General features: G+C 36.1%; 1 protein-coding gene across 2 annotated transcripts; it reads right to left on the bottom strand.

The window, feature by feature from the left end:
- Positions 1-295: 295 nt before the first annotated feature.
- LOC113337174 (disease resistance protein RGA2-like) lies at positions 296-4,024 on the bottom strand. 2 transcript variants are annotated; one of them, XM_026582870.1, is made up of 3 exons: positions 3,617-4,024; positions 695-2,862; positions 296-603 (listed from the first exon to the last, which is right to left on the bottom strand). In XM_026582870.1, the coding sequence occupies exon 2, from the start codon at positions 2,722-2,724 to the stop codon at positions 772-774; it is 1,953 nt and encodes a 650-aa protein (XP_026438655.1). In that variant the 5' UTR covers positions 2,725-2,862; positions 3,617-4,024; the 3' UTR covers positions 296-603; positions 695-771. The 2 variants fall into 2 exon arrangements, with proteins under 2 accessions (XP_026438655.1, XP_026438656.1); XM_026582871.1 differs by having other exon boundaries at positions 695-4,024.
- Between the last annotated feature and the right edge of the window lie 11,410 nt (positions 4,025-15,434).

Genomic DNA, 15,434 nt, shown 5'->3' with positions numbered 1-15,434 from the left:
TTCTGTTCTTTGTTGGTGCGGTGTGTTTATTTTTCTTTTCGAAACCCGAGATGTCCCTTGTTTATAATTTTGGACGTTGATGAAAAAGACTTGCTGGAAAATAATTACTACCGGTTCAGAAGCAGATATGAGACCAGAGTGCATGTCATGCGCCATCCCTAAGAGCAAATACTATGATGGAATCGGTCCAAGCTATTCTCAGAATGATTGATTGCTTCCCCTTAGTATCTTGAAGGAAACAAACCAAAACAGGCACAAAATTACACAATTCAAAGAGAGAGAGAGAGAGAGCAAAGAATCCGAATGCACTGGACTTCTTCATTAATGCCTTTATATTGCATCACGACTACGGGGACTTACTGTCATCCCAACTATTTCTGAGGCAACAAAATATACCATTAATTGTCAAACCAAATACTAAAAAACTGAAATTTAGACTCTCATTGGTCTACTCTTCAAGGAGAAGGAGATGAACCAGATTGATCCAATTGCACTGAAATGAGGTACCAGCATCCTTGTCGATCCTGATGCTTGCAGTGACATGGTAAACTAGACCAGTACATATCTTTCTTTACCTTCTTCACAAGTAGCTCAAATTGAACCCTGTAAAAATCACAACATTATCAGATTTTTCGGAAAACATTAAAAATAAAAATTAGAATTGAAAATAAAAAGAGTGAGTGAGAAGGTGCACCTATCATTTATTGGTGTTGGTTGATACTTGTGTGGTATTCAACACATGGGAGGAACTTCAAAATAAACTTCCATATGCTACTCCCTTTCCAGCTTCTCGCAACCCAGTATGCTTAGAGAAGAAATTTGTGATCGTAAATCCGGTATAGATGTCAACTTACCGCAATATTCGATCTCTACTCTCTCAAGGAAAGGGAATGAATTATCAGGTGGCGGAGGTGCAGACCATTCTTCTAAATTTTCCAAGTCCCTGATGCGCAACTCAGTCAAGGAAGGGAATAATGTTCTAGCATAACCTTTGCTTTCTTCTTCTTTTTCTTGTGGATGATAATAAAACTCCTCACCTAAACAGTTGACTGAATTCATTCTATATATCTTGAGAATCTGAAGACACGGGAGTTGACCCAGTCCTACTAATTCCGTACAACTCTTGCAGTATACTAACTTTAATTTCACTAAATTAGGAAGACAAGAAGATGATCCCACCCACTCCGGAAGCTTTAAACCGGGGAAACCATGAATCCATAATTCCTCCAAATTATGGTGAGGTTGGAGACCTTCCAACACCAAGACAGAATTATTGACAGCCACTCCTTTTTCTTCTTCTTCCAAACAATCCCATTGTAATTCCAAATATATAATGTTTTGCTTGCCTTTCAATTTTGCCTTCTCTGCCTCTATTTTACCACCTCTCACATTCCCTAGGTTTACAATCAATAACCACCGAAGGGAATTTAGATGTGCTAATTTTTGGATATTGGAGACGTCTTCTTCTTCATTGACGATAAAAGGTTTTAATAGTTCCAGGCGAGTTAGATTTTCAATACCTCTAGGCATTATTACATTATCCCTCCTTCCACGGTACCACAGAAATTTCAATTCCACCCAATTCTTAATGTCTTCTGGAAGCTTACAAGCCTGCAAGTTCACACACTCTAATTTACAGATGTTGCTAGTCAAAGACTCCGGCAATTCTGTTATAAAACTCAAATTAAGTGATCTTAGTTGTGTCAGAGCTCCAAAGTTACGAGGTAGTGCATTTAAATAACAGCAACGTTTAAATTTGAACTCGGTTAAATTATGGAGGAGAGATATTGAATCGGGTAATTCTGAGATTTTTGTCCATGAAATATCAAGGGACAATAGACTCTGGAGATTCCCAATATTTATGGGTAAAATTGTGGCGTCTGAATGATAGAGATCTAGATGTCGCAAATTAATCAAAGAGCCAATTCCATTGAGGATATTTTGAACATTTTTGGATCCATAAAGGCTGAGAGTTTGCAGATTGTAGAGTTGATGAATGGACACGGCATGAATATCTTCAAGATTAGAATAACTGAGATCAAGGTACCTCATATGTTTGAACTTGAAAGTGGAAGATAAAGTTTTCAGGCTTCTATTATAGTCTCCTTTTAGCCGATGTACTACACGAAGACGATTGTTACTCAGTGGACTCGGAAAAACAAAACCTTCTTCTTGGTAAAGAATTGTCCGCAATCTTGTTGCATTTTTTAACACATCAGATTCTTCTTCTTGTGGTTTCCCTTCCATGATTAAACGTAGCCGACGAATTTGAGACACATCATTTTTCATTTCACTTTTCTTCAGACTCATGACTTCATGACTTCCAACGACGCTCATTGCAAGATCATGTACAAGATCATGCATTTTGAACGAAAAAATGTCACCCAAGTAATAAAGACTTGTCACATCTTGAAAGAAAGACCGGGACAACAAACTAAGGAAGTAATCATTACCAATATCTTCTAATGAGTTTTGATTTCCTTCATTAGATGGCGGATGAATGAATCCTTCGGCCATCCACAATCGAACCAATGTTTCTCTATTATATTCCCAATCTTTGGGAAATAAACAGCAGTACGAGAAACATTGTTTCAAATGGGATGGTAAAGTATCGTAACTCAATTTCAATATCGGTATGATTCCACCACTCTGATTTCCTAGTGTTTCTAAGCCTTCGTTGTCTCTGAATGACAACCACTGCCTCTCCTCACTCTGTGAGTGCATAAGACAACCAAAGAAGTTTGCAGCAAGCGGCAAACCTCCTCATTTTTTTTGCTATTTGCTCTCCTATAATTTTCATCGTTGGAGTCTCGGATGCCCCGCCAGCAGAAAAAGCTCTGTTCTGGATGATAGACCAACACTCTGCTTCAGATAATACATTTAGATTGTAAGGAGGAATTAAACCTTGCACCACAGATGCAACTGTTTGGCTGCGTGTAGTGATTATAATTTTGCTGCCAACAGAACCGCAGCAATCTAGGACACTCTTAAGTTTATTCCATTCTATGGGATCTTCATTCCATAAGTCATCTAGAACTAACAAATATTTTGTTCCTTGTAATTCTTCGATAACCTTTTTTACAAAGACATCAAAGTTTGAAAAATCTTGACATCTAGAACCAGTTGCCGACTCCATAATGTTTTTTAAGATTTTAAACACATCGAAGTCATCTGAGATGCACACCCACATTTTTTTGTCGAAGTATTTTTCTACTGATTTATCATTGTAGATGGATTGTGCTAGGCTGGTCTTTCCAAGTCCCCCCATACCCACTATGGATATGACGGAGACATTTTCATGTGTATTAGAATTTACAGAAGAAGAAGTTGATGGTAAAGATGATGATGAAGACATGCTCATGTTTGTTAAAAGATTTACTATTTTTGATTTATCTGCATCTCTTCCTACAAATTTTGAAATATCTCCAAAGAATGATGTAGTTATCCGCTTATTATGTTGCTCGTATCGACCGCTGCTAGTAATATTAGTAATTTGAAACTGAAATCTGCCCATATCAGTTGCAATTTGCTTAAACTGTGTATTTATGCCTTTGATTTTATGAGCCATTTTTAAACGAAAGGCAACTTGATTGGAGGATGAGAAAAATACTTTTACCTTACTGTCCTTATTATGAGATCGATGCATAGCTTCATAAGAAATTTCGTCCAGAACATCATCAGCATCGTAAGAAACTTGCTTGAGCCTTTTTAACCAAAGTGAAATCGCAGCATCATTAATCTGCTTGCTCTCTGCGGCGGATGTTACGGCGGCAATAACCTCCAATGTTTGTTTAAGCCTTCCCAGCTCATCCTCCACACCCCAAGCCAGACTACTCTCATTGCCAACTGCAGTAATCAAGTTTTTCAATATTTCAGATGCACCATTAATAAGAATACGCTCGAAAGCCATTATAAAAGGATAGTAAACAGATTAATTAAGAGATTGAGTTTTTTTTTTTTGTTATTCTTTCTAAGGAACAAGGTTAACATGTAATAGCAAAGAGATAAGCTGAGGAAAAGTGTTTGTGGCTAGGAATGTGTTATTAGAGTCCGTGGTATCCATCCATCTATTTGTAGAAGATTGAAAACATTATCAACAGCCAGGGGACCATGAGATGCAATAATGTATGTATTCGAAGAGTTCGCCTTATCAATCTGATTTACTGCCTCATCTTTATTCTACACCTGCAATGCCGGGTAAATGCTCTCAAAAATCCCATCCACTTATCAGAATGGATTTCATACTAGCCAGCCAGCCTTCCACTGGCGAATATTTACTGTTTTGAAACAAATATTTACTGTTTAGAAGGAAAGCATATATGTGAAATCTTATTCAGTGCGTTTAATTTCAAAGAAGGCGGCCTCCTCGTGGAGTTGTATTATTATTATTATTATTATTATTCAAGGAATAGCAGTGCGTCGACTCGTACATAATAACCATACAACTTGATCTTTGATTTTTGATATCACTGATAGAAAACACTACTAGGGTTTGAATTTCTCCAACCACACCAGCACCACCACCACCTGTATACCAATAACAACTTTATGGTAATTTCCTCTGTCAGGTCTTGACTTACAAACCTATTCATGAATAATAATTCAACACACAGGCATAAAAAAATCCGAATGCATTCACACAATGCAGTACGCAGGTTATTTGTCTATACTTTTAGTCGTACCCTGTGACTTCTTTCAACCACCACACGTAATAGTACTGGTCTCAATTATCAAAGGAAAGAGCACTGTGAAGTCAAGTAGTCCTCTCCTTGCTTTAAATTCATTCATTCACTGTGCACCAAATTTGAGAAATATCTCTTAAGCAATCCTTAGGTCGGTCATCGCCTAATATCACTGCAAGTGAATCACATTCTATGTACATTCTTCCATTTGGGTCATGAATAATTAAAATGTTATATCTCCAAATAATTTGTTTATATCAGGGTGACATAAATTTTCACTGTTCCAAACGAAGAGAGTTTTTTTTTTTTTACTGAATTTCTCTTCTCAATTATTGCATTGTCAAGTCACAGCTACCAAGCTACATGGTACGGGCAGTGGTTCACAGGCTACTTGGTCAAGTCATTAAAAGTGAAGGACCCGATTATTATGCAAAAAGTCTAAACACACCTTGTGAAAAAATCTCCTCAAGAAAACCATTTCAAAAGCTCTCACAAAATCAAATCCCTGCAGCCTGCTGTTTTCCCCGGGACCACATCTAAAAAAACTGTGACACAAATTTAAATTGCGGTTTTGGCGAGGTCTGCTCACACGGTCTATGCAAAACCACTAATTATGATGTTATTAAGGAATTTTATCTCAGCTCCCAACGTACACATACTTGATCAGTTGCAGATAGGGCTCAATTCCATACAGGGAAACCTGGAGATATGCCTCAAAACTCACGATCATTTTGAGAATACGCCCCACATCGTCGGTTTTCGCTAATATGCCTCGGTGGTTCAAATTTCCATCCAGGAAAGTTAGTTATTCAATATCTCAACCTTGACCAATCAACATTTCGACATAAAAGATATCATGGGTTGAAATGACATTTTTGACCTTATTTTATTTTCAAACAAAAATCTTCTCCCATGTGCTTATTTAATCATCACCTCGATGATATGGAGCGGCAGTGGTCGTTATCTAATAAAATTACATATAATTGAACGGCTAAGTAAGCTTAAAAACCGAGGCGCACGTAACGCCTTTCCTCATTTGTCATTAGAATCTTAAAAACCACCTCCTTTTACCACTTTGCTTCTTTTTGTTTTTTATTTTTTAAATTTGTAAATTAGAACACAACATTGAAATTGAACGAATCTCCAGAGCAATGACTTTCTGTGCCTCTCGAAAACTCAGGAAAGGAGTTTGAGGGCATCAATTTTTTCTCAAGAAAAAAATCAAAGGAACTTGAACAGACATGAAACCAACATAGTAAAAAGTCAAAGAAAGACGAGAGAAAATGAGTGCTGAGATCGGATACTGTTAGATATGAATCATATTATTTAGAATTCGGTCTGTGAGTTATAACTCCAAATGGGTCACTATCCATCTATAAAAAACCCGTCAAAATAAAAATGACACAAAAACTCCGAAAAAATAAAAGTAACACAAAAACCTCACAGAATTTGACGAAACCAATTTTGGTTTCATCATAAAATTTGATGAAACATCATAGAATTTGATGAAACCAATTTTGAAATTTGGGGTTTTTGTATCAATGTTTAACAACTTGAGGTTTTTGTATTAATTTTGTTTAGAATGGAGTTTTAATGGATCCTAACATTTGAATGGGATTTTTATACCACAAGTTTTGGTCACCTTGGATTTTTATGACTAATTCCATTGATGTTAGATTTTAGTACGAGGAGTAACAAAGTACCAATAAATAAGGCAAAAGAGAGTGTATTCTCCGTCGGAAGGTGTGTATTTTTCTTTTTGACGAAGAGAGTATATTCTTTTCTGATTTTAACATAATTTCAGGGAAAACGAAAATAAGAAAAATGTGAAAATAAAACGGAAAAAAGTAGGTGGTTTCAAAAAAGAAAAAAATTAAACAAATCAGGGAAGCCGTATTGTGCACCTCGGTTTTTATGAGGTGCACAAATTTGGACTCACCTTGCGACGGAGTAGTTATTAAGCCTTTCACAATCCGTGAACTGTATAAGAAAAGCTATACCACCATGATTGAATGAGAATTTCTTGTAATTGATGATGATTTCTTCCCAAATCAATGAATGGGTACTTCAACTAAAGAATATGTTACTAATGGCTCAGGGAATCTTGACATCTTCAACTAGAACAAGGATTTAAAAGGTGCATTATATGACATGTGATTTACAAGTTACAGAACTGACCGGACTCCTTTTTCCGTCCACCTTCATAGCCTTCAGTAAGCTACAAAATTGCAGCCACTAAAAGTCGATACTCCAGGAAAATTATCCCCAAAATTTTATCATAACCCCTAATTCACTCAAAAATATTCTTCATTTTCTCAGAGAGCTTTTCATGTGAATATAGTTATCTTCCTAGAGACGGTATTTCTGACCTAAAGGTCTCATGCTCAAAAGTACGATTCCACACATTGCAAAGAACTGGATAAAACTGTCTTTTCGTTTTAGTATCCCAATCTTAGTAGCCAGGAACGTCCAACCACCTCACGAATCTCATTTGAAATCGCGATTTTGCGTTTCCCACTGAAATTCGTGATGGGAACGCGCTCCTGACATGGAAGAAACGCGCTCCCACTCGTTGAGAAACGTTTCAATGCAAGGGAAAAAAAAGAAAGGGGAAAAAGCGCAGAGAAAAAGAAAGGGAAGAGGAAAGGGGAAAGAAAGTATAGTAGAAGAACAGGAAGAAAGAGAGCAAAGAAAAAAGACTGGGAAAAAAAGTACAGAAGAAGCAAGAAAGAAGAAGACGGCTGCGTGAAAAATAAGAAGAAGAAAAAATGTTGTTTTGAATTAAAACCCTAGAATTGGCTTGGGTTATTTTTAATTAAGAATGTCTTGTTTTTACCGTGGCCTAAGTTGGAGCCCAAGCCCAATATCTTTCCTATATTTTCTATGCACCAAACTAGCTTCCAAATTCTTTGAAGACACAAAAATAAAAAAGAAAATGAACGATAGTGTAGGAAAATTAGTGGTATATCTAATTTTTCTATGAACCTAATTTACGTTCCCGATACGTTCCACGAATTTCATTTTTTGAGATTTTCACGAATTCCGTTCCCGACCTCGCTCCCGCTCCCGACCTCGTTCCCGTTCCTGGCTACTAAGATCCCAATTACATTATGAATAGAAACAAATTTAAAATTTTCAGGATTCCATTTGAGAATTTCTCTAATGTTACGACATGGTTTCAGGAAATAATATTCCATTTGGTGTGATGCAGACATGGTGCTGTGAGTAGTATTCATTTTAAACAAGCTACAATATACAAGGAAAGATGAAATAGCTCAAAAAACGAATTACTGGTAAGAATTGCCTCAACCTATTTGGCAGTATAATCATTTGATGGGTTACCTTCAACTGAACTAACACTTTCTCCTAAAACTCCAAAACCCATAGCCTGCGCCAACTTTTTTGCAAAACCTCTGGATCATTTAAGTGCCTGAAAACATGTGAACAATCAATCTAAGTTAAAAGGAACCAATATTTAGAACAAATACATGTTATTTTTAAGATCGACAAGTTATTAAACCCTCAAACGTGGACAAAAATATAGCTTACTACCTCATCATTACAGTTGGACCACCAATCTCAATATCTTCCAGAAGTATCATTGCTCTAAATTTATTTCAACCATTTTATCGAGTAATATGTTACGTTGACAAAGATTTAGAGCAACTTAACTGACTAATAATAAGAGGGTATTGGATGTACAAGATTTTAGTCGGTACAAACTTTCAACTTGTCTGAAATTAGTTTCTATAACCTTTGAGTTTGTCTGAAATTAGTTGCTCATTACACGGAATGTTCCGGTTCGTTTAAAGGCTTCCGACCAATTTTGACTCGGCTGAATAAAAAATGAAATCATAATTAACACAAAGCAAATACTACAAAACAAACTAAATGCAAAATTAATTTAATTTATTATCATTAAATTCAATTTACAACATCAATTGTTAATCAGGAAAATTACAATCTCATTTTACAAAAATTAAATAAAAATACAATCTCATTTCTTTAAAAAAACAAATTACAAGCTCTTCAACATACTTTAATTTTAACACCATCGATACAGCTACTTGAAGTTTTGAAGGCTACATCACGCTTCTTCTGAACTCATTCAGATTCATATTGTTGCGACCTGATACCGTATTTTCTAGATCTGGTTTTCATGTCAAAGTTTAGGCTGCAAAAGTAGAAGGATACCCAAGTTAGTTGACTACCTATAACTCAAATCCTGTAAACATAAAATTAATTAAAATAAACACTAGCTGAAAATTGTGTATTATTTTTTTCAGTGAGAATGAGAAGCAACAGATCTAAGCATACCATGAACGATTCGAATATTAAGCATCAATCTAGATCTCTATGTCTCACTCAGATTACAAGGAAACAAACAGATCTCATTCTTGACACCTCTTGTTGGTTTTGATTATTGATGATTTTGACCCCTGTAGTTGAAGCTTGGCTTGCCATTTTTCCACCATATTTCAGACCTTTGCCGCTGATGTTGTTTCAATTGATGGAACAAAACCAAGAAACATCAAAGACTCAGTACTCAAAAACAGAAACAAACCAATAAACAAGCCTCACAATTAAAAGATTAAATCTAAAATCCTAAACATATGAACCTAAAATAGATCATTGAAGTAAAAAAAAATACTAATTCCACATACCGATTTCCTCTTTTCATCAACGGCTAGACGGCGTTGCGAATTCCTAAAAATGGTGTAGTGATCGAAATTGGTCACAGCATTCAAAATATACTAGCATTATTCAAATGTAAACCATCAAAATGTGACAGCATTAAACTAGTCTTAGATCTCGAGACTGCAAATTATTATAACCATTCTTACTTGTGAAACTGTCAACAATATAAAATGTAATCATTCACCAAACTGAGACTCCAACAAATTATCTTATACGAGAAACTCCAGCAACACCATCTTTTAGACCTAGATACTGCAGAATCATCACCATCAATCTTCAGCTGCTCAGCGCGCCATCATCTACTCTTGTTGTGAGTCTCTAGATGCAACTTATTCAGTCATTCCACCTATGCAAACCTCTCAACAATTCAGTGCAATAACCTCAAACCAAAAGCCTACAACATACACAACCAGCACCCATCATGTCATCAATTTCTTCATCACTAGAAGTACCATGAACAGAACATCAACAACAAATCTTCCCCTGCAATAGAAGACCCATTGAATTCCTTCTGCTGTGCTATTTGAGAAGCAATATTGTGGTCAAAAAAATATAGAGAAACTACCATCACAGCTAGTACAATGGCAGCAAAAAAGTACATGGGTGGGACTTCTCCCATATCCTGCAGTTTCGATAAAATTATTTTAGTATTTCGTACTTTGGATTTAGATCCTTAGACTGTGTAGTCAAATAATATCTAAAAAAAGAAGAAAAAAATCAAGTTTACAATAGATTGTATCTACAAAACTACCTTGATTACTGTCCAATGATATGTCGATGTCGGTTCCCATGGAAGAGGAGTAAAAATACTTTGGGGAACTCCAGTTGGAACTTCCTTTGGAATAGTGAATGACATCGCTGTCTACACCAAAACCATGAAAGGAACCCCATAGTCTGCAATAAGGCTTATGAGAAATCCTGCAATAAAGTTTGAAACTGCATTTAGATTCCAAGTACTCTTAGAAGTACACTGTTAGATCAGTTTGATATTTTTCAAACCTGTTACGTAATGCCATGTGAAAATTAGTCCCAGCAGTCCATTCGTACATATCCACTGAAACTGATATCTTTCATGAATTGGATTTTAAGCCTTTGGAATTACAAATTCACTAACCATTCCCTGTAATTCAAAGTTGGAAGAAAAAAAGTTAACAAATTTTGTTCATTAAAATCTCAATATGTTTTATTTGCCAAAAGGGAACTACTATTAGTCTTCTACCTTAATGGCCTCTTGGATGAAAAGAACATTGATCAACATGCCGAAAATCTCCCCAACAATCCTTGTAAATATAGTGATAATAGTATGAGCATTGAATATTGCAAGGAGAAACAGCATAAAGGCTGTCCAGATACAGACCCTACACAAAAACATCACACATAAAACTGCTTCAATCGAACCTATCTTGCTATCTTGCTATCTCAGTACCACCATCTCAACCAAACCGCTTCAGAATCCCATGAATATCAACACCATTCTTGCAATTCCTCATCTGCAATATAAAAATCAAATCCATCAACTCACAATTCACTCTTTCATAATCTTCACTCTTGACGGTACTTTATCTTTCAGAGATTAATCATTTTTACCAGACCCTTCCTTTAGAAGTTCTTTAGTTCAATTTGATTGTCCTGAAACCTTCAAAATTGTAATCAAATTTTATATATTCAATTGATCGAAAATAACAAAATCTAATAAGAAATGGATGACTAACCTTATGGACATTAACACTGCTTGCAATCTCTCATCTGTAGTTGTGGATGCAACCTCCACCATCACCTTGTTATTCCATATGCTGCTTCACCATCTCACCCTTGACTGTAATATGCTACCTCCAAGACCATCAACATCAGCACCTAGAAACTGCTTAGCCATTCATAACATCAAACCCCCATCAAATTCTGAATCAAAACATCAAAAACAAGTACAAGGATTAAGGAAGAAAGAGTGAAAAATCAAAATACCCCAAATCGAATCCAGTAAATTCAATCAAAAATCCCCAAAATCCAACATATACAGACAAAGATTAACAAAATCAAAGTTTGAAAACCACACAATCCAACCAAATCGAATCCAGATCTTGGGAAAAAATAAGAAAAAACAAACAAATGAATTGCAGGGCGTAATTGAAATAAAAAACCAAACCCTAAGTACTAAAAAGGATATCTCGATCATAACTCTAAGGATTGTAAGAAAATTGAAAGAATAAAGGAACCTTGCCCATATGTAAACCAATTCCTTCCGATTCACTTCTCCGCTGAGTAACTCCACAAAATCCTCACTAATTCCTTCCGATTCACTTCTTCTCTGATTTAAATCTAAACCCATTTAATTCACGACATCAAAGTTAAAATCAGAACCCCACATCGAACCAACAACTGGTAGCAGCACAATTCATGTATACTCTGAGTTTGTGTTCTTCCCCACCAAGACCTAACCTAACCTGGGAGAACCATAGAAAGTAAATGGTTTGATTATGTAAAAGAATTAGGGTTTTTGAAGAGATTTGGTGAATCAAGTGAAGAGAGGGAGAGGAGATGGCGATGATGAGTAAAGATGGGTTGAGTGAATTAGATTTTCTCAAGTAATGCCGCCGTCATCTATGGAGGAGACGAAGAGCTGAGAAGATGAAGATAGAGCAAAACAGATAGAGTTCGAGTGGTTGGGAGGGTTTGGTGGGTGAATTAAAATTATGGACGGAGATCCATGGATCCAGCCATACGGATTGAGAAAAGAATATGACGGTTGAGATTGTAATTGTGATGCTCATACGGATTGGGCAGCATTTGTGTTTCTTTTATGTTAATACGAACTCATGTTTTCGGTTTAATTATCAACCTTTAACATGAAAAAAAATCCAAAAAAATATAAATAAATTTAGAACATTGTTTTCAACATTCTGATATAAAAAAAATCCAAAAAATGTATAAGAATGAATCGGGAAAATGAAAAATGAATTCGATAATTGGTGTGTTTCTCTGTGCTTTCTCTTTGTGTTTTTGTACTTTCTCTTTGTGCTTCGGGTTTGAATTTCGACTAGTCATGAAGTAATTTTTACAAGTGATACAGGTCATGAAGTAGCTTTAGTTCACACTGGTAAACTCAGGTTATAAGATTACTAGAGATGGACCATGAAATTCATGATGGTTCAGACTTTAAACTTAGATGGATACATCATCAAAATCGATAAATATGAAGCTCAGTGTTGATTCGAACTCCAAATGTGGTATAACAACATACAAACTATGATCCAAGAACCTACGGGAGGGTTTATGACTTCAAACTTAGCATGATACATCATCGAAATCGATAAATATGAAGTTCAGTTTTGATTCGAACTTCAAATGTGGTATAACAACATACAAACTATGAGCCAAGAAGCTTTGGGATGGTTATGACTTCAAACTTAGCATGATACATCATCTAAATCGATAAATATGAAGCTCAGTGTTGATTCGAACTTAAAATGTGGTATAACGGAATACAAACTGTGAACCAAGAAGCTTCGGCAAGGTTCTGGCATATTGTACGCATACGATCGTAACCTGGACGTGAGTGGACTACTATAAGTCCATATACTTCGTACGAACGACGAATTCATCCGTTTACATGTAAGATTCCTTCGGAATATACCCTGAAACGTTAAACAAACCATGTTCTGGCATATTGTACGCATTCCTTGGCTCCGAGATTGTAACCTGGCCGTGAATGGACTACTATAAGTGCATCTACTTCGTACGAACGATGAATTCATCCATTTACAGATAAGATTCCTTCGGAATATACCCTGAAACGTTAAACAAACCATGTTCTGGCATATTGTACGCATACCTTGGCTCCGAGATCGTAACCTGGCCGTGAGTGGACTACTATAAGTCCATCTACTTCGTACGAACGATGAATTCATCCATTTACAGGTAAGATTTCTTCGGAATATACCCTGAAACGTTAAACAAACCATGTTCTGGCATATTGTACGCATACCTTGGCTCCGAGATCATAACCTTGCCGTGAGTGGACTACTATAAGTGCATCTACTTCGTACGAACGATGAATTCATCCATTTATAGATAAGATTCCTTCGGAATATACCTTGAAACGTTAAACAAACCATGTTCTGGCCTATTGTACGCATACCTTGGCTCCGAGATCGTAACATGACCATGAGTGGACTACTATAAGTCCATCTACTTCGTACGAACGATGAATTCATCCATTTACAGATAATATTCCTTCGGAATATATTTCCTGAGTTTAAACAAGACAAGCTTGAACTTGCAAAACAAGTATGCTTAACCTTAGGTACTTCATGTACTTTTGCCTTTCCACTTACGCTTCCGAACTATGTCAGGTCGACCAGGTATGCGTACCGACTATAGGTACCTTTGGAAGTTGTGAAATCATATCCAAAAAGTGTACATACCTGTGTGCGTACGTGCTCTTGAAAGTTCGCGAAGTCATATCAAAATAGTATGCATACCGTGTATATATATATCGCCAGTAAGTCCCGAACTCAGATAAAAAGGGTATGCATAATAATGGTAACAGTTGTTTATGCATACCGTGTATACATATCGTCAAGAAGTCTTGAAGTAATATCAAAAGGGTATGCATATTGATACATACCTGTGAGCGTACGCGCTCTTGGAAGTTCTTCGAAGTCATATCGGAAGGGTATGCATACCGTGTATACATATCGTCAGGAAATATCGAACTCGGATCAAAAAGGTATGCATGTTGATGCATACATGTGAGCGTATGTGCTCTTGGAAGTTCGCGAAGTCATATCAGAAAGGTATGCATACCTCGTATATATATCGCCAAGAAGTCCTGAACTCAGATCAAAAGGGTATGCATAACGATGGTAAGCAATTGGTCGTTTTCTTGGGAAATTTTCCAAAAGGTCAATTTTAAAGAAAACAGTTTGTGAACAAATAAATTGTTCTAACTGAGTCTCTATAGATTTAGAAAAAAAGCGGATTTTTATGGTTTATTGTTAGATTTAGAGTTCCGATATAGACATCGTGACTAATTAGAGGTCGGATAAGGCATATTTTGCTCCACTCTAACCTCTGGTATACAGTCAGATCAATGGGATATGGAACAAAGCAAATTTTGTGCTTTATGGCTGGATTTAGATTTTCAGTATAGATATTTAGAGACTGGACAAGATATATTTTGGTATATGTTGTTAGGTAGACATTCTGATCAACGGAACACGGAAACAAGCAGATTTTTTAGTTCATCAATAGATTTGGAGTTTCAGTATAGATATAAAATTTGTAAAATCTGACAATGATTAACGCAGAATCAAGAATCATATGGACCACCACCCCATCCAATGATCACAAATTTGTTTCGAGAATCTTTTTGTCCAATATCGGCATGCTTCACTTTCTCTCGGATTCCGTCGGTTATTACAATTTTCTATCATTTCACCCGTTATCTATCAATCTTATCCAATATTGCTCGACTTCACTATATATTTTATGGGATGGGTTTATATGGTTACCTATCGACTCAAGCCAAATTTCCATCGATTTCACTTACTTTTGTTTGTTATCTGTCATTATTACCTAATATCGATAGACCTTATTCATTTTCTCTCGAATTCCATCGATTTTCTTCAGTTATCTATCATTTCATCGAATGTCCATCGTCCTTAGAAATTTCACCTGTTATCTAACAACTACAGCTCGACCCCATTAGATTTTTCATGGATTCCATGATACATATCGATTCAAACGGATTTTTCATTTGTAATCTGTCATCTTACTTTATGTCGGTCGACGTTACTCAATTTCTCCCGGATTTCATTGGTTTCTTCGGATATCATCAATGTAACCTAGTATCCGATGATATCAATCATTATCATCCGTATTTTACTACCCGATATCCATTTTTTATTAAGATCCACACACACTTAGGAATGGACCTGTATGATTTTAGCCCGGCCAATAGGAAAACCAAAGATTGTGTAATGAATTAGAGATGGATCCGTATGGTTTAAACATAGCCAATGAGAATCAAAGACTCAAATAAATTTGAAAGGGATC

Source organism: Papaver somniferum, unplaced genomic scaffold (assembly GCF_003573695.1).
Source record: "Papaver somniferum cultivar HN1 unplaced genomic scaffold, ASM357369v1 unplaced-scaffold_158, whole genome shotgun sequence".
Classification (NCBI taxonomy): Eukaryota; Viridiplantae; Streptophyta; class Magnoliopsida; order Ranunculales; family Papaveraceae; genus Papaver; species Papaver somniferum.
This window is presented reverse-complemented; position numbering and strand designations above follow the sequence as displayed.